This window comes from Delphinus delphis, chromosome 14, assembly GCF_949987515.2.
Source record: "Delphinus delphis chromosome 14, mDelDel1.2, whole genome shotgun sequence".
Lineage (NCBI taxonomy): Eukaryota > Metazoa > Chordata > Mammalia > Artiodactyla > Delphinidae > Delphinus > Delphinus delphis.
Genome location: NC_082696.1, coordinates 10,130,833 through 10,149,439, shown reverse-complemented (window position 1 = coordinate 10,149,439; position 18,607 = coordinate 10,130,833). Strand labels below are relative to the sequence as shown.

Here is an 18,607-nt window from a genome sequence, read left to right as displayed (position 1 = left end):
TGCCAGGAGCAGAGCTGGGAGCAGGTTGGAGCCCTTTGAGGAGTCTGCAGGAAATAGTTAACAGAAAGGGAAACAAGGTTTCTGATGTTACAGGGTTTCAGGAAATTCAGCGTGGAATATGCAGGATTCCTCCGTGCTTGGTGGAAACAGCTTCACTGAGATGCAGGGGTGAAAATACAGCTCTCTGGAGAAAGGTGGAGACAACCAGAGTGCCTTAGGCGCAGAGAGGCCCAGTGGGCAGCGCCACGTTATATAGGCCCATGGCAGAGACATGCGTGGGAGAAGCTATGCTCTGAAGAGTCATCTGCAAATATACACTCACTAAAGACGGTTCTGGAGGATTTGCTAAGAAAGTCATTACTCCCCTCTATTGAAAGGGTCTTTTTCATAGAGACGTTGAATGTTATTACATTCCTCTTTGTCCATGCTTAAAGGAAGAAAAAAAAAACTTAAACGTATCAATTACCAAAGGGTTTGGGGAGTTATTAATTTATAGCTGGGAAGTGACGGATAATTGTTGCTCTAGCTAATTTGTTGCTGTCATCATACCCACTTCAGCTCTCCTTAAGGGAACAGGCTGCCTTGAAAAGAGGTGATGTTCACACAGGGAAGATCTTAGAAAACAGACCAAGAAGTATTATAAAGGGCGTTCCTGCCTAGGGAGGAAGGCTGACGGAAAGGACTCGCCCTCCGCTTCCCAGACTTGGGTCTCTAGCTGCCTCCGCGACGTGGCCTCCTGGCCGCTCAGATCCCACGTGTCCACAGCGCAGCTCACGTCTCTTGCGGGTCTTTCCGCGCAGCAACGGCCCCTTACCTGCCCCTTGTGCAGCCGGGCAGCCAGGGGAAGTCGGGCCACCTTTTCTTACCCCACAATGTCTGACTCATCACCGAGTGCTGCCGGTCTACCTCTGAGGGAGCGCTCAGCTCCCCGTCACTCCCACCCCGGTTCCGCGCGCCACCTTCTCTCATCTGGACTCGCGTGACAGCCACACACCTGTTGCCCTGCGTTCGTCCTTCCTGCCTTTGCTGTGTCCTCCCCTCCACCCCCCAGCCAGAGGACCATGCCTTTGAAATACACATCCTTTTCTGCCATTTCTCCTGCTTAAACCCCTAGTCTCTGCCAGCTCCTCTTAGGGGATAGGCGAAACCCCAGGGAACCGTAAGCCTCATGTGGCCTGGCCCCCGCCCTCTCCCTCTCATCTCTTAATCTCTCCTCTCCTCTTCTCTCCTCCTCACCTGATTGAGTCCCTTTCCATCCCTCAGATCTCACCTGAGGAGGGGGTTCAGAGGGGCCAGCATCCCTTCCTCAGGGAACGTGCTCTGACCTCCTCATTATAAGCACCCCCAGTGTGTGCACCTCTCCTTTATCCGCACGGCGTGGTTGCAGTTGGACACTCCCTGCTCTGGTTACTTGACTCGTGTTTGCTTTTGTCTGGGCCTGCCGGTGGGCGCCTTCCTCCCCTTCCCCTCCCACACCCATCATGAACACATGTCTGTAACTGTCAGCTACACAGAAGGTATTTCTGACTAATTTTGTTATTATAGCACGCCTTCCCGAGTGAAAGGGGTGCAACAGTTTTTTAAAAAGTAGTGTGTGGGCTGTGCATCTTTCTAGGAATTTTAAGTCATTGGCACTTGGATTTGTTCTTTGTCTTTGGTTTAATGATATAAGTGCCACTTTACCTTCACAGGGTTGATTTCTAGCCAAAGCAACTGGCTTGTTGAGATTATAACGTTATTTCCCCACTAGAACTGCAGTTGCATTTGCTGTCGCAGGTGTACTGATGGATTAGCCACACCGAAGATGGGCTGCAGTTCGGACAGCTTTCACTTCTGTTTTGATTGTGTTGTTTTGGGGGCAAAGCTAGTGATTTTCATTCTTCAGATATTAGATTTTAAATAATCTTGACTGAATGTCCCTGTTGGTACTGCTTTGGAAGAGCTGCTGTGTAACTTAGGTTGAAAGTCTGTTTCACCAGTGATCTGGACACGTACGTGCAAATTATTTGTTTATAAAGCCGATTATTTGTGTTTATTAAAATAGAGCATCCTGTGTAATGTTATGTATACGATTGGAGCTCTCCGAGGTTGAACTGCTGGAATCGGGCTTTTTAAAGTTTCAAGTTCCTGATAACTACTGGGCTGAAGTGGGAAAGTACCCCAAGTTTTAGTGTTAGTCTCATTTATTTTGTCAGTAACCAGTCTTTTCTGGCTTCATAACTTAAACTACATCCATAGTGACAGTCCGTATAGAGAAAGATACATACGTTTGGCAGTCATGCCGTTGTCCAATAAAGCATGCACTGCTTTATCTTCCTTTTGAGCATAATTCAATAATGATATTTTCAGTGCTAGGATTCTTCAGAGTGGAGCTTCTCTCCGTGTGTCTTTGCCACTAGACTTTATATAAAGTGGCTTCACTCACCTGGTGTCTATTTCCAGAGCGTTTCTTCTGTCTGTCCCTACCCTCCTCCAAAGAGCTGTATCAGAAATCCATTCATTTTCAAAATAAACACTTCACACTTTCCAGTCTATCCCTATTGAGAAAAAGTAGTGGTGATTGCTAAAACGATACGGCCTAAATATTCTTTTAAAGCACGAAAATCATATACAGACTTTATTTTACTTTAAATTTTATCGTAGTTGACTTAAAAACACGATATTTAGAAATGTGTGGTTACTCTGTATTGGATTTCATACTGACATTTTTACCTGCTAAATTCAAACTGTGGTGGGAAGCTGTATTCTCCTTTCTGTTTTCACGGTGAACCGTTGGAAATGGTCACTTTAAAATTGGTATTTGCTTCTGGGTTTTTTTCCCCCAAAGCCAGCCCTTTATTGGCAGATTAATGTGTAATGTTTTAGAAATCTCCAAAGTGAATAAAAGGACGAGCTATGAGAAACCGCTTGTTTGTGTGTAGACCGAGGAGTGCTAGAGGGAAGTGCGCCTGCCAGCTCCTCTTCTGAATCATTCTCGTTGGAATAACCTGCTTTTTGTCATGGAATGACAGATCTTAAACACTTAGGTCTAGTCCCAACTGAAGACCAATTCAAGTGCCTCTGGTTACTCTGCAAGTCCGCACGTTTACATAGCAACCGCCTACGTCACACCTCGGCACTCCTGAGCTGGGGGAGTCCTGCCGGGCTGTGCCCCGGCCCCCTGGCCCCCGGCCAGCACAGGGCCACGTGGTAGTAAGCGCCTTGTGATTTGTGGCACCGCCCAACACGGTCGGTTCCACAGGGCACAGTCCAGTAGCTGCCTCAGCAGCATAACAGCAACAAAACGTTATTTTCCAATGTTTATCACCCCTACCCCCAGACATTATTGGGCATTCATCGCCACAGCCATTGCGGGTTAGGAATCCATGCCGTCAGGAGAGCGGTCATTCGTAACCAAAACCATCTGAGCCCATAGACCCGCTAGAAACAACATCCCAGCAGTTCACAGACCCAAAGATCAAGGTAGGGCACTTTGCTCTTCCAGGTACAACTTACGTTGTACGTCTTGGTAGGGTTTTACGTTGAAAATCTTTCCCTCATGTCAGTTTGTATTTTTGCCTGTTTTTGTTTTGTCGCTCTTGTTTCCTTTTGAAAACAGGAAACTGGTGACTTGTTTCTTTGCTCTCCTAATTCCATTTGGAGCATTCCAAATGTTGCTGTGGTCAGAAAGAGAGCTGGTAGTCGGTGAGCACTGCCTCTGGAAAGGGACCAGCATCCTCTGAGGCGGCTGTGGTCCTGGTAATGGTAGAGTCGCCCCAACCAAATCAGCTTTGTGTTGTGAGCCCTGGAAGTGCTCTTCTGTCAGCGACACCACAGTGAGCTGGAGCGCTCGGCCTAGTCAGAGAGGCAACCATCTGATGTGTCCTTCCAAAAAACAAATTGTCTCGATTTCCAAAATTCAACAGAGGGCATTGAAAGCTCTTTTTTAGTATCAAGCCCATTTTGCTTGTTCAAAATTACCAACAGTCTTGGCAGTCATTTCCAAAGCAGTAATGAATAGGATTTCTTCTGTGATGATGACAGACTGGCTCTCTCCCCCATTTAGACAGGTGGCCAAGTGCTATGCTCGTGGCCGCATGTGCCCTGCTCTCCTGGGAAGGCCCATTTCCCTCTCAGCTCCTTCCTTGCTTGGATACTACCCAAGAGGCCCGTAGTACCCAGGATAAACTCCCTCCTCAAGGCCGGTGTCCAGGGGGCTGGTCTGTCCACTTCCACTACCTCTCACTGTGTGAGCCCTCCAGGAAGCCCAGAGGAAAGCACCGCTGTGATTTGTCACTTTCTACACCAAAAGAGGAGTATGGTAGACAACAGGAAGGAGCACAACAGGCTGCTTTGTGTCATCGAGAGTTAGCGTTGTTACAGGGCCCTTAGAGAGGAAGTATATAGCATACTGGGCTGAAAGCAGGCTTGGGGACTTCTCTTCCTGCCACTTACTGTGTGTCTTCAGGCAAGTTATTTAGTCTCTCTGATCCTTATTTTCTTTCTCTGTCTGTGAACATAGTGCCACCTCCCTTCCTCCAGGAACTTAAAAAATTAAATGTGTAAAGTACCTAGAAATCATGCCACGCATATTTGTAAGTACTGGATAAGTTATTGATGTTATTATCATTATCAGTTCCTCCATGTTCAGATGTAAAAACTGAGGCTAAGAGAGCCAAAGTGATTTTCCCCCTGGATCCCAGTGCCAGTGGAAAGTGTCACTAGTGACAGAGTCAAGAGCCCTGGCTTTCCAACCAGACTCTTGAAACTATAGGCATAGTTTAATTGAGGACCGTTGTAACCAGCAACTGACATCCACCACATGGACCTTTAACTCTTTAACTTTTTGTTATTTTAAGTATATTTTTTAAAACCTCTGTTATGTGCACTTTCATCATCTTACGGTGATTGAAGATGAACTGTGCAGACTTGGGGGAGAAATAATAGATTAGAGTTGGGCCTTTGAGGTTACTTAATGGAACCATCTGCCTGATGGATTTTATACTCTGATTCTCTTTTTCCCCCTTAGTTATAAACAAGTGTGCTTAAGGAACTGTTAGTTTCATACACACGTTAGTTTCACCACGTGTGAAACTGAATTTGGTGGAAGTTTGAAAAGGGGGCCATCTTTCAAAATGCCTATTCACGATGATAATGTTCTCTATCAATTCATTCATTTAACAAAGACTTTTTAGTAGCTGTGATGTGCTCATTTGTACTTCTCAGGAGGCATATACACCTATAAGAGCCAAAACATGAACATAAATTATTGTAATATACAAAGGAAAATGCAGAAGCTATAAAGCTATAAAAAGCTATATAGGCACAGAGTCTGGAGAAGGCAGAGCTTCCAGGTCGGAGAATAAGGGCGGCCTTCATGGAGGAGGCTGCCCCTAAAACTGGATCTTGAAGGACAGGTCAAAGCAGTCACTGACTTGGAAGTAGTCTCCACAAAACACAGCCTGTTCCTAAGTTAAGGATGCTCTTCATGTGATTCATCAGCTAAAGAAATTAAGAGGACAGTCCCAACAGGTGCTACTTGTTCTCCTTTGAAACAGTGACAGGAATGCTAAATCGTCTTTTTGAATGAAACTCCTCAGAAGAGAACCTAAGATAGTGAAGTCAATGCCAACAGTCTACATTGCTGATGTTTAAGACCCTAACCGTATAGGGGTATGTTCATAGCTGCTGGGCAGCGTAATATAAGTATTTGATGACCTAGGGATTAATCGGAAGCCATTGGGTGATCCTGGGCTCACCCTAATGAACTGCCGTCTAGTCCCACCAGCGTTAGTTATTCGAAGCGGGGGTAGGTGAGCTGCGGTTCAGGGCAGAAGTAAGACTCCCCCACTCCCAGAGCTTCACTCACAACAGTAGCCTCTCAGACTTCTGGAATATTCTTTCCAAACCATCATAAGTGTTCGTTTGTACAGAACTTCTCTGAATGGTTGGTAAAATATTTAAAAGAAAGAAAAGACCACTCAAATCTTCGGTACTTTGAATTTTCAGATAGACCATGTTGGAACTTCTTCTACCAAGCAGAAAGTTAAATCCACTGAAAATAGCTACACAAAAAGAATAGTATTTTTTTAATGACTTACGTTAATTTCTTAAAGAATCTCTTAAAATTTTTTTTTTACTATTATGCATTAAGAGCCACCAAATGACAGTTTAATGGAGGCGGAGGGGTTGTAAGTGCAGTTAGTTTGGAGCAGATCAACAACGTGTCGGGATTTTTACCTCTCCTAGCAGCTCTACTCCTAAGAGTAAACGTTAGTCGCCAAAAGTTTGATAAGTTTTTAAATGTATACTATTAACATAAGAAAAGCTTGACGACAACAGTGGAGTCTTTTCAGGATTTTGCCACATTGCCATCATCTTTCTTTTTGCATTGTAATCTTCCTGGGACAGTTAAACCTCTTCTCCCCACCTTTCCCTGTCTCATTCCAGCCGTTAGAGACATGACATTATGTGACAGTTGTCTCCTTCAGATCAAAGAATACCCTTTTCCTCTTTGCAAGAGTGAAGAGAAGTTTGTCTTTCCCAGAGCAGAGCGTAGGCACAAAACTAACAAAACTAAGTCACCAGAAAAATGAGTCTGCACAGCAGTGGGGGAGGGGTGCCTGGGAGCCTACTGGGACACGTACAGCCAGTCTAAAAGCTCCCCTTCCCTTCTGTCACAGGAGACGTCGTGCAAAAGAAGTGGAAGTCTGATGTTTACTGTGTAATTTTAATATAGGGAAATTGATGTGTTTTTAACAGTACCTAATCGCAGAATGTTGAAGGGAGCTTTGGAAATGCTTTCTCCAGGATTCATTATATCAGAAAAGTTAGGTCAAAGAAAAAAGTTTTTAAACAACATTTTCACACTGCCCATTCGTTTTTTGTTTCTCGACTTTTGGTTTTCGATGCGAGGATATTAAGTAGTGTTAACAAAGAGTCAGATCTTTTTAAATGTTAGAAATTAATTTTGCTTGCTTTTGTAATTCCTGTTCTTATTTCAAGTTCCCCCTTTCCTGCTTATAGTCCTCTATATAAATTATAACCTGGAACACCAGACATGATTATCTGTGGAACTTACATTGTTTGGAATTTTTACATAGTATATTAAATAATTACTTAGCAGTAGAGTTCAGCCTCTTGGTCCAGGAAATAAATTACTTTAAGGGAGCAACCCCTTGCATAAATGACTGCCATTATGAGAAATGACTGCCGGGGTAAACTGCTGCTACTGTGCGTGGTCAGGATACGTATGCGTGTGCTTTCTCTTCATATAGGCAAGGCGGCTTTCCCGGCGTGAATCAGAGCGGACTCATGGCTTCCAGCTCTCCCTACAGCCAGCCCATGAGCAACAGCTCTGGGCTGATGAACACCCAGGCGCCCCCCTACAGCATGACGCCCAATATGGTGAACAGCTCAACAGGTAACCTTGGCGGCTCTGTGCTTCTGAGGGCTGTCCTCCCCCTTCCCTCTTCTCCTCTTAGGCTGGTACCACTGAGCGTGTAAAAGCAACTCGAGCAGTCGGATCATTTGGTGAAAAGGGGAACATGCTACTTCTCTGCTGCTTGGATACTTGCTCCATCTGTTAAGACTTGAGGATTACATTACATTTTATGTAAATTGTTTTTATTCATTCTGTGTTTGTGTAATACGTGGACATATTTCAAGTGTCATTGGAGATTGCTTGCAAAGTATATACACTAAGCTCTTTTTGTCTTTGGGCATTATTAGGAGTATTGGAAGATTCCGTGACAAAGTCTATCTCCATTTGATAGTGGTAGAGATAAACATTTAAAATTCGTATTTCAGAGGAAATGATTGAAGGGCAGGACAAGGGGGTGTTTGAAATAGTTTTTTTTTTTCATTTAGGAGAACTCACCTTTAAATTTACACATGAAAGTAGTTGTTTACTGTCGCTCTTGAGAAATTATACATTTTTAAATGAATTGTTTTAAATTTTTCATGATGTTTAACTTTTTCAGCACACTTTATGATCTCAACAATTGCATTTTTACCAAATGCCATCTGATTAGTGGAGTAAGAGTATGCTGTCAGTTTGTGGAAATAACAAAAATGTCTAAGACTGGGCAAATGCTCCACGTTCTTAGGCCCCCAAGGTCCCGAACCACCCTTTACAAGCCCGCTATCTAGTGATGCTGAGGGCTGCTCCATATCTCACCTGACCTGTTAACTTTTTCTGGCACCGACGTTTGGGGTAGGATTCCCTCCTTTAGTCACTACAGAGCTTTGCATAGCCAGCTGTGCGTCCAGCAGGGCTTTATGATGTGTTAGAAAAACACTGTGGAGTCAGAGGCTGGGCTCCCTCTTATTACGTTTTTTCATTTCCTCTGCCTTTTGCCGCCTTTCTGACCTCTCCATCTTTGAAAGACGCCCCGGGAGCTGTTGTTTCTTTGTCAGGAACGACAGTCAGCTAGAGGCTGGGCTTGCATCCCATCTGAGCTTCTAGGGTTGTTGGTTTCTAGGGTCTAATTTAATAGTGCCACTCCCTGATTACTTCTCTTTAAAAGTTTATGGAAGAGGAAAAAATAGATACTACTGGTGAAAATGAAGCTTTTTAAATAAATAAATCCAACAGCCCTTCCTGATGTTAAACAGGCGTTCATCCCAGCAGGTGGATGTTTTCGTTTTTGTTGTTTTAAATGTATTTATTTTATTTTTGGCTGCATTGGGTCTTCGTTGCTGCGGGCGGGCTTCTCCAGCTGCGACGAGCAGGGGCCACTCCCAGCTGCGGTGCGCGGGCTTCTCACTGCAGCGTCCCCCCCATCCCAACCCTGTTGCGGAGCATGGGCTCCAGGCACGCGGGCCTCAGCAGTTGTGGCACACGGGCCCAGCAGTTGTAGCTCACGGGCTCAGCAGTTGTAGCTCGCGGGCTCTAGAATGCAGGCTCAGCAGCTGGGGCGCACGGGCTTAGTTGCTCTGCAGCACGTGGGATCCTCCCAGACCAGGGCTCGGACCGGCGTCCCCTGCATTGGCAGATGGACTCCCAACCATTGCGCCACCAGGGAAGCCCCGAGGTGGATGTTTTTACATTTGAAATGAAAGATAAAAAGCTTGAACTATTAGCTAGAAGCTTCCCCTTCCCTTCCCAGCACTGTCCGAGGTAATGGTGTATTGGGGTTATGACATGATGTGTTTTGTCTGACTTGCTGAAATAAAATTACTTCAGAGCATTGAAACTACACAATAAATTTTCACCCACTATTAGCACTACTCATTTTTCCCTTTTTTCCTTTGGACCCCAGAACCACAAAAAATAACCAACAACAAATAGATACCCTGCCTAAGAAGATTTATGTATTCCTGAGGAATAACCAGTTTAATGGACATTCACAGAGAGGGTTTCTTTTTATTATTATTATTCAGATAATTCAGCTATTTGTTATTTCATACAGAGGAAATGTTCAGTGAAGGGCCGTCTATCCTCACAGTCTTTAGTATGGGCTACTAGTAGTATATATATTTTTTTATTGCATTGTGCGTTTTGAAGTATGGAATTTTTAATAATTTACCAAATTTTCCTCTACCCATTTATGTGATTTGATTCCAGCTTTATTAAGTCAAACGCTACCTGATAGAAAGTAATCTTCCAGCATCTCCAAGGAGTGTTGATGACTTAGCATTTACTGTGTCTCTGTTGATAGATACATGTGAATCTGCTATAACTGTGTTACAGTCTCTGAGGGAAACAGGAATGACAAAGGAACCCAGACTGTTACAGTGTGGCTCCTGATAGGAGTTTTGGTCTGAAGGCATACGCTTGACTTTTCTAGAGATGGGCCAGAAATGGCTTGGATCATCACCACCTCAGATTACTTGGTTTGGGCTCATGGAGATAAATTCCCAGTGACAACAGCAAAGCGTTTTCTCCAACAAAGGACACTTTTGGAGAAAGTGCAGATAATACAAATGATGGCCAGTGGGGTTTTATGAACCTCAGTTAGCAGCTTTGTGCAGCCGGCATTCCAGCATCCCCTTTGCTGAGTTCAGACGGTTGTGCTGTAGGCAGTGTGCAGGGCCAAAAACAGTCCTCCTGTGTAGTGACAAATTGTTAAAAGCCTCAGTGAGCAAGTAATTATTTAAATGGAGTCAGTGTGACTGTGAAGGTGGCGCCTCTTTCTTCACTTCAGATGTGGGGAGAAGTGGGATGGTGAGCAGTGGGGATTGTTTCCCTCTAAAGAAGCTTTTTAAAAATATGTAGTTAGACTAAAAGATGAGAATTATGTATTACTATGGGGAAAACTATAAATTATGTATAACCTTGTTAAAGATACCCTTATATAATACTTGTGTTGTTACATTGTACTTAGTTATGTTTCATTTTATAATATCCATTAGTCGTATAATTATCTGCATGTAAACTGTCGCCTTCAAGAAGAAATCTAAATGCTAGAAAACATATCTACTGTCTGTGATTCTAAGTTTGCCTCACCAGGAGTCACTGTACAAAGTATAGGGCATTTCCACCTGAATAACTTACAAATAGTAAATGAACAGCCGCATGGCACTGTGGCCACGCACTGTCCCCTTGGAGGTAGGTCAGCACAGGGAAATTTCAAGGCCTTGCTGATCCAGCCAGAGACGAGTGTTTCTCCTGAGCTTTTCTCGTACCCTTTGTATGTGTTAAGAGTATTCTTTATATATTTGCCACATATAAAAAGAGTCGTGACTATCTACAAATGTATACACGTAGGTAGACCCTTTGTGTTTTCAAAAACAAGGAATAAGATATTTTACGGAGTATGGTATGTTATTTACCATGAACAGAAAAGATCTGTTTGTGTGTTTCCGGTCCTGTTTTACCATCTTCTGGGAATGATTTTGCAGCCTTGCAGGGAGACTCAGTAAAGGAAGCTGGGAGAGTAGGAATGGATGTTTAAGGCCCGTTTTACTTGCACCATATGTTCTTTATGTTCTTTTTGAATATATTAAATCCAGGTGGAATAACTGCCTTAGGACCTTGACCCGCACTTACTCCAAGAAGTCATTCTAGCTCTTAAATTCCAGTAGTAAAGCCAGAGGCTACTAGTTGAAATGTATTTGCAGTACTCGCACAGCACTTTCTGCAGTCAGAACGTTCTCTACTGCCCCTTTTTCTGTCTGAACTTTACATGCTGGATTACTGATGTCGAGAAGAGGAAGAACAGTGACTTGATTTAACAAATTTAACAAATCCTTTTAATATTGGTGGTCTTTCTCTTCTGGGAAAGAAGAAAAAAATAGTGCCCCTGGAGTAACAGTGCCCTGGAAAGCATATGGCTCTTTGCGGTATTCATTGAGAATTCTGGTAAGAAGTCAAAAAGAAGCATTTTAACAAAAGGAATAGTAAAAGCCACAGTAAGGAAAGACCTTATGATCCATTTAGTAAAATAAAACTTGCACCGTAAGTAAAGCTATTACCCTATATTCTATACTTATTTATCTCTCAAAATAATATAGCATTGTACTTTTTAAATTTTATTTGTTTGCTTATTTTTGGCTGTGTTGGGTCTTCATTGCTGCGCGCGGGCTTTCTCTAGTTGCAGCAAGCAGGGGCTACTCTTCATCGCGGTGCGCGGGCTTCTTGTTGCGGAGCACGAGCACGGGCTCTAGGCGCGCGGGCTTCAGTAGTTGTGGTGCACAGGCTCATAGTTGTGCACGGGCTCTAGAGCGCAGGCTCAGTAGCTGTGGTGCACGGGCTCTAGAGCGCAGGCTCAGTAGCTGTGGTGCACGGGCTTAGTTGCTCCGCAGCATGTGGGATCTTCCCGGACCAGGGCTCGAACCCGTGTCCCCTGCTTTGGCAGGCGGATTCTTAACCACTGCGCCACCAGGGAAGTCCCAGCAATGTAATTTTCGAAACATGTTTGCATCCCCCGAATGCCCATTTTAAAATATATAATAGGAAATGAAGAAGTTTGGGGAATTTCAAACCAATATACATGCTTATATTCATCTAAGTGTGATTTTTAAATCACTGTAAATTGTCATTAATTATCATAATACAATATTGGCCTAGTTCTTTATGCTAAAAAACCCGCCTTTTATGTACATTAACACATTTCATGCATGAAGAAGGAATTAGAAAGAAATTACTATTTTTCAAAAATAATATTCAGGCATAATCTATTATAAATGCTACCAAACTGTCTGTTACAACCTTAGGAGGAGCAGGACTTAAGCCGTGTGTCCATGGCTTTGCCAGTTTCTCTGAAATTGTGTGGCTGTCGTCCCTTTGAACCCACTCTGGGAATACCTAGCAAGGACATGTGGGCTTTCATAAAGAAGCCCCTCTTTCCATACTCATCCTGCTTTCTTTCCCCATCTCTTCTTCTGCAAAGGGGGTTTCTTAATGTATAGATTTACTGGTTCCTATCTCGCTAGACGCAAGGGGTAAAACTGCACGAAAGCAATCCGCTACTTTGCACGAGGCTGTCTTCTTGGTGTAATATCTCTCAGCTGCTTTTTTGAGGTTTCACACGTTCACAAAAATAACAGCATTTTTAGCTGATCCCAATAGATTTTTCTCTGCAGCTGCATCACTTGAAAAAGCTTTTTGTTCCAGTTCTTAAAGTCTAAGTATTGAAAGTAATTTGGAAAAAAAAAAGAAAAAGAAAAACATCCCAATTATGATTTGTGTGTGTGGTGATGACTTCAAGGGCTGACTGAGCTGCAAATGGGCTTTGAAAAACAAGCCAATGTGCCCATGGAAAATACAGGCATTTCAGAGCGCATCATTGAGTGTGCTGATGTAAACTCACAGGCACGTGCCTGGGTAGGCTTTTTTGGCAGGACCTCTGGTCTCAACCTGCAGTGATGCTAACGATATTAGCAAATTAGCACCACAAAGCTTGCCAGCTAATTCGCCAGAGCCCTGCTCACTCTCTCACTGCTGTAATTAAAACTAATTATTTTCTAAAACATAGTAATACATGAATATGTGCAATAATCATTTTGTAGTGGGCAATCTGTGGAGCCTTTTTTTAAAGCTTTTTTTTTTTTTCTTTTTGCACATTATGCTGCATGTGCACTGCCATGGTTAGGCCAGCACGTTGATTTGCAGAATGTAAAATGGGTCCTGTTCATAAAACCTCAAGGTTTATTTTATTTTGAAAGGGGAATGTTTTCGGTTTTTCACTCATTTCCAAGGCTCATGATTCTCTCCCCTCTCCCTTTTCTCCTTCCACCTCTCCTCACTCTGCCTCCTCACACAGCTGTGGTGTGACACTCACAGCCCAGTGCTGTGCAGATGGTTTGCACAGTGGGGTTCTGGAGAAATTCAGCTGTTATTCCCCGGATATCTGCACTGATTCCCTACTGTAGCCTTGTTCTTCCTTTAAAAGGAAATCTACATCCCTATTTTTGACTTGAAAATATCTAGTAGTGTTTGCAATAAATGCGTGTAAATCCGTTGTTCTTTGGTGAACCTTTCATTCTAAAGCCTAAATGAACTTGATTGAATTTCTGAGCCAGGAGCTGGGAAATGAGTTTTGCCTGGGACCGTAGGGTTGGCTTGAGCTGGTGTGGGTGTCTAACCTGGGCATTTGAGCTGAGGCTGAGGACTGATCCATGTGTGCACTGCACCAGAATGAAAGGAAACCAGCCCCGTTGCAAAATAATTAGAAATCCTCTCCTTCAAAAATTACTTTTGATTATTGTTTTTGAAGTCATCTGTTACAACCACCTTCCGTTATTGTAGCCTATGCCATATGTAATAGATGCGATTTTCAAATGAAACCATATAAAAGTGGTCAATGATTTTACAAACTATGGATTATGTGAATTTAGGAAGTTAAGAAAGCAGTAAATCCTCTAGTCAACCAGTGAAAATAGACGTATCCAGCATTTGAATCCCCCATGAGCAATTTAGACATTGGGCAGATTTCTGCTTGCACCTACTCTATTAAAGCTGTAATAATTTTGAAAAAATAATATTGATAAAAGTTGACTTTCAGTGGCTTAGGTCTTGAGTAAATGATTGCTTTTTTTCCCCCTAAGATAAAAAAGGATTGCCAGAACGTCATGCTACTTAGATTTCAGAAATGAGTATTCTCTGAGTTACAGTTGCTTTTTCCTTTTTTCTTTCCTTCCTTGGAGGGAAATTCGGGTGCCCCATCATTCAGTAGCTTGTGTTAGCGGGAGCACAGCCTGACACATCATGTATAATCCCAAACTCTTTTCTCCTGTTTTCGATTAGCATCTATGGGTCTTGCAGATATGATGTCTCCTGGTGAATCCAAACTGCCCCTGCCTCTCAAAGCAGATGGTAAAGAAGAAGGCACTGCACAGCCGGAGAGCAAGTCGAAGGTATTCCTCTCTCCTCTGCACGCGGTGTGGGGTCTGCTCGCTGCAGCTGCCGTGTGGCTCTCTCCTCACTTTTTTTCATTTGGTCTCTTCTCTTCCGCATGCCTCCATCTTGTGCGAAACGTTTGCAGTCTTCTTTCCCCGCCCCCCTCATGGTGTGGATCTGAAAGTTACTAGTTCTTACGGCATTTAACTCGTGGCTGGGGGAGAGGGGTGGAGGGACAGGACCCACCCAGAGAAATGCTTCGGGGGTGGGGAGAAGGAAGGGATCTTGCCTGGTTGGTACTTGAAGCCATTTTCTCTGCCTTCAGTTTGTAGCTTCCTGTTTTGGCCGCCTTAGCAACAACAACATACTTAATATTTTGCTTTCCTACCTTATTTGATAAATAAGGTGAACAGCTTTTTTTTTTTTTTTTCCTTTCTTTCTTTCATAAGGGGTAACCCATGCTTAGCATTCCATGTAAGCTTGAAGTAAGCATGGTGGCTCAGTGGTCCTATCCAGCATCCAGCAAACTTACCAAGTTATACTAATTAAGAATGTTGTTTTAATACTTTTACATGTGTGTGGTTTTGTGTGTTTGTTTGTACATGTCTTTATATATATATATATATCTATTATATATAAAAATTAGTCTGTTAAACTGGATGTGCTTTTTGTTATTTTAAATAAAGTTTGCCCTACCTTTGTCTTTTTTTTTTTTTTTTTATTCCTCTACCACAGGATAGCTACAGCTCTCAGGGTATTTCTCAGCCCCCAACCCCCGGCAACCTGCCAGTCCCTTCCCCAATGTCCCCCAGCTCTGCTAGCATCTCCTCATTTCATGGAGATGAAAGTGATAGCATTAGCAGCCCAGGCTGGCCAAAGACTCCATCAAGCCCTGTAAGTGGCTCTGGTTTTTTGTTTTTTTTGTTTTTTTGGGGTTTTTTGATAATTAATTCTATTTTAATGCTTGCTTATTTATTTGTTTTATAAGACTTTTTCTTCATAATTTATCCATGAAAGGGTTTTCTTTGTAGTAGTAACAAAATGAGTAAAGTTTATATGCATCATACATAAGTTGATTGCTGGTAATGAAACCACTGATGTAAAGAAGCGTCTCTATACGAAGCATGTGATTGTGTTACTGGGTCCAAACTCCTTCACGCAATGACTTTGTTTAAATGTCTAATCCATTGTGCGCTTATAGAAGATCTTTAAAATGAGTTAACTGTCCATTTACATGGGAACTAATAGCAGCCATGGAGTATATGATAAGTTTGGCCTTTGGCCTAAATCTTTCATCGGCTATTGTGTCTGAAACATCTTATTTCAAAACTGCCTATCTTGAAAATATAAATATTACACTCTGGGCACAGTTTAGCATATCATCAGCCAGGCCTTGTTTCAATCTGCCTGTCAGAAATTAACAGAAAAGTTGTAGAAATGTTAGTGCATGTGAATATTTGGAACGCTACTCTCAGATTAATGTGTGCCTACATTAGAATCAGTTGAGATAGAAAAATTATATCCTGCACAAGCCTGCTCATAATCTTGATATTAAGTGTTGATTTCATACGATATTTTAAAAAACAAAAATGGAAATGTGCATATCAGGGAATTTTTTTAGCCTTAATATTCTTCTGTCTGTAGAGCTAGGCCTTTATTTTCCTACTAAAGAAATTAATTCTGTGCCATTAAAAAAGAAGAAGAATGGCACTGTCGTAACCTTTATTTTACATTCATATAAGGAATCAAAAGATCTTTAAAAAAAAAAAAATCTTAACATGCAATTACTTGCCAAGCAGGCTTAATTAATGCGCTAATTTTTGCAAGACAATGTATTGAAGAGCACAGCTCAGGAAAAGCAAGTTGGAGGGAAGAAGACCCTGACTGCAGAATCTGGCAATCTAGTCAAAACCCCAAAAGGAGGCTGCTATTAATTATCCATTCGCTGGTTTAAGCAGATAGAGCTGAAGGTTTGAAGACTTGGTAGTTCCAGTAAATGTTTGTAAAATTCATGTGGAGCTCTAGTATAACCAGCATTTTCCTTTTCAGAGGAAGAAAGGGCAATATTCGCTGTTACCTCCTTTGTAGACATATGTTTCGCTTTTTCAACAACCGAGATGAAATGAAAAATGCTTCTAATATGGATTAAGCAGAACTAATGGAAGAAAGAGTGCAGCTCCTTAATTCTGATATCTTTGTGTTATTTGCTTTGAGTCTCAGAAGGCAGCCAACATTGGGGGGTGGGGGGGGCGGTCCCATGATCTACTCTGGTGTTTTGTTTTAATCATAGAAAAAGTGTTTTTGAATCAGTGATACTCTCAAGTTAACAGGTAGAACCCCAGCTATAACTTTTCCAAAACATTTGTTTATTGGCTCAGAGGGGAAGATTTCAGAGGTTGAAAATATCTTTAAAACCTTAAGATAATAATTAAGAATAATAACTTATTAAAGACTACTAATAGACCATATTATAGGTTTAAAATTTCCATCTTGCTGATTTCTGAATTATAAAGAATGATTGAGATATTTATTTTAAGTTACTAGTCACATTATCTCTATCCAATAAGTCCTGTAGGAAACTATTATCAAAACCCTCCTTTCTACTTAAATATGAGAAAAAAGAAAACTGAATTGTTGATTTCATTAATATTTCTACATACATTATCTCTCCCTGTACCATAGCCATTTTTTTGTTTAAGAATTTACGAGCAAACTTCTGGCTCCAGTCTTAGAACAAGGGAACAGCAGAAGATGTGGTTTGAGGTAGTGGGAGGTGTTAGAGATTGCTCTGTGTTGAAAAAACAGCACCACCCTCTAATGAGATGTTCATTCAAGAAAGGAACTAAAGGAGATTGTTATGCAGGACCTAAACTTATCTCTGCTATCAAATCACTGCAGATATATATTGAAGAGTATTTAACTTCTCTTTCTGAGATACAACTTTAATTTGTACTTAAAATTGCTCCCAACAGTGTTTCTAATAAAGCCTATCTAATAGCAGGCCTGAAATGGACTAAATAACAGAGATGTTCTATGCTTTGACAGTGTGCCATGGACCAGCGCTGTTTTGTTACAAAACATTCTAAAATAAAAATAAACATTTGCACATACACATGCATATACACATATTACCAGGCATATGGTAAAGACTGCTGAAATGTAAATCTGCTTCAAAGACTTGAGGAAAAGTGTACTTATAGACTTAATTAAGTTATATGCAAGGAAAACATTTGTGGCACCATAATAATGTCTTGCTGTAATTTTTCAGCTATCTCCATTTCTTTTTCTTGCCTCCACGACTGTTTCATGCAGTAGGATACAATTTTTACAACACCAGAGCAATATGAGGTGGTGCTAGTGGCCTGAAAAAGTTAACCAGCTTTCTTCGGGGCTAGTTTTCTTGCCCATTGTTCAATGGGTAGAGTGTAAATGACGTTTATTCAAAGGTCACATCATAATTAATGTCTCTGAACAAAAAAAGTATGTTTTGAGCCTGATCAGGGATAGTGTATAGTCTTTATTTCCTAGGGCTTTTGTTTCTCTTAATGTCCTTTTTCTCTGTTTGGGCACCCAAATACCAACTTTGGGAATGGGCCAGTGTGCAGCCCAGGAAGCTGGGAATGGAGATGTTACTTGCCCACCAATCCCTTCTCAGCTTTCAGTCTTATTCGATTGTGTCCACATTCACTTAGCACTTCACTCACCGAAAACCTGTTTATAGAATATTTTAACCAGCTGTTAATTCTTACTTGGATGGTGCTAGGCTTTTCAGACCTTTCTTGTTCATGTGAGTATTCACTCAGAGCAAATAATGTACTGAGTACCTTCAGTGTGCTGTCGCTGTTGGTGATTCAAGATCAACCCAGTTCCTGCCTTGTGGAACTTAAAGTCTAGTCAGGAGAGTGGAGGGCAGACAGCTAATCCCATGCGAAACATAGGCCTCTGTGCACTGTGAGGCCAGGTACCACCAAGGACAAATAAAGCTTTTGCGATGATGATTCGGACCAGGGAGCCGGCACCAGGGGAGGCCTCTTCTAGGACCTGACATAAAACTGAGGCTTGACCACTTTCTTTTCACACAGATGCATTTGTTTACGTTATGGCACCATAGAATGCATTTTTGAAGATCTAAAAACTATGAAAAGTAAAACAGTTCTATTAACAACTGTTATCTTCATTAAGGTTTTCTAATTTTATGAGAACAAATTGAGATATGTAGAAGTTAATTAAACTTAAGTTCACTTAACAAAGAAAGGTAAGGAAAGTTAAAATACGGATAGTCAAAAACTAAGTAAATCATTACTTTAGGCCGGTTTCAGGTTACGAGAATCCCCTCCTTTCATA

At 42.0% G+C, this 18,607-nt stretch overlaps 1 protein-coding gene across 8 annotated transcripts in view; it reads left to right on the top strand.

Annotated features, from left to right (window-relative positions):
• The window catches only part of ARID1B (AT-rich interaction domain 1B), a 413,915-nt gene that overhangs the window by 363,346 nt on the left and 31,962 nt on the right, over positions 1–18,607 (top strand). For 4 of the 8 annotated variants that reach the window (XM_060029728.1, XM_060029725.1, XM_060029726.1 and 1 more), the window contains 3 exons: positions 7,257–7,402; positions 14,171–14,280; positions 14,999–15,157. In XM_060029728.1, the coding sequence (XP_059885711.1) occupies positions 7,257–7,402; positions 14,171–14,280; positions 14,999–15,157 (415 nt within the window). The remainder of the gene's footprint in view (positions 1–7,256; positions 7,403–14,170; positions 14,281–14,998; positions 15,158–18,607) is intronic. The other 4 variants (XM_060029731.1, XM_060029729.1, XM_060029727.1 and 1 more) reach the window with 2 other exon arrangements.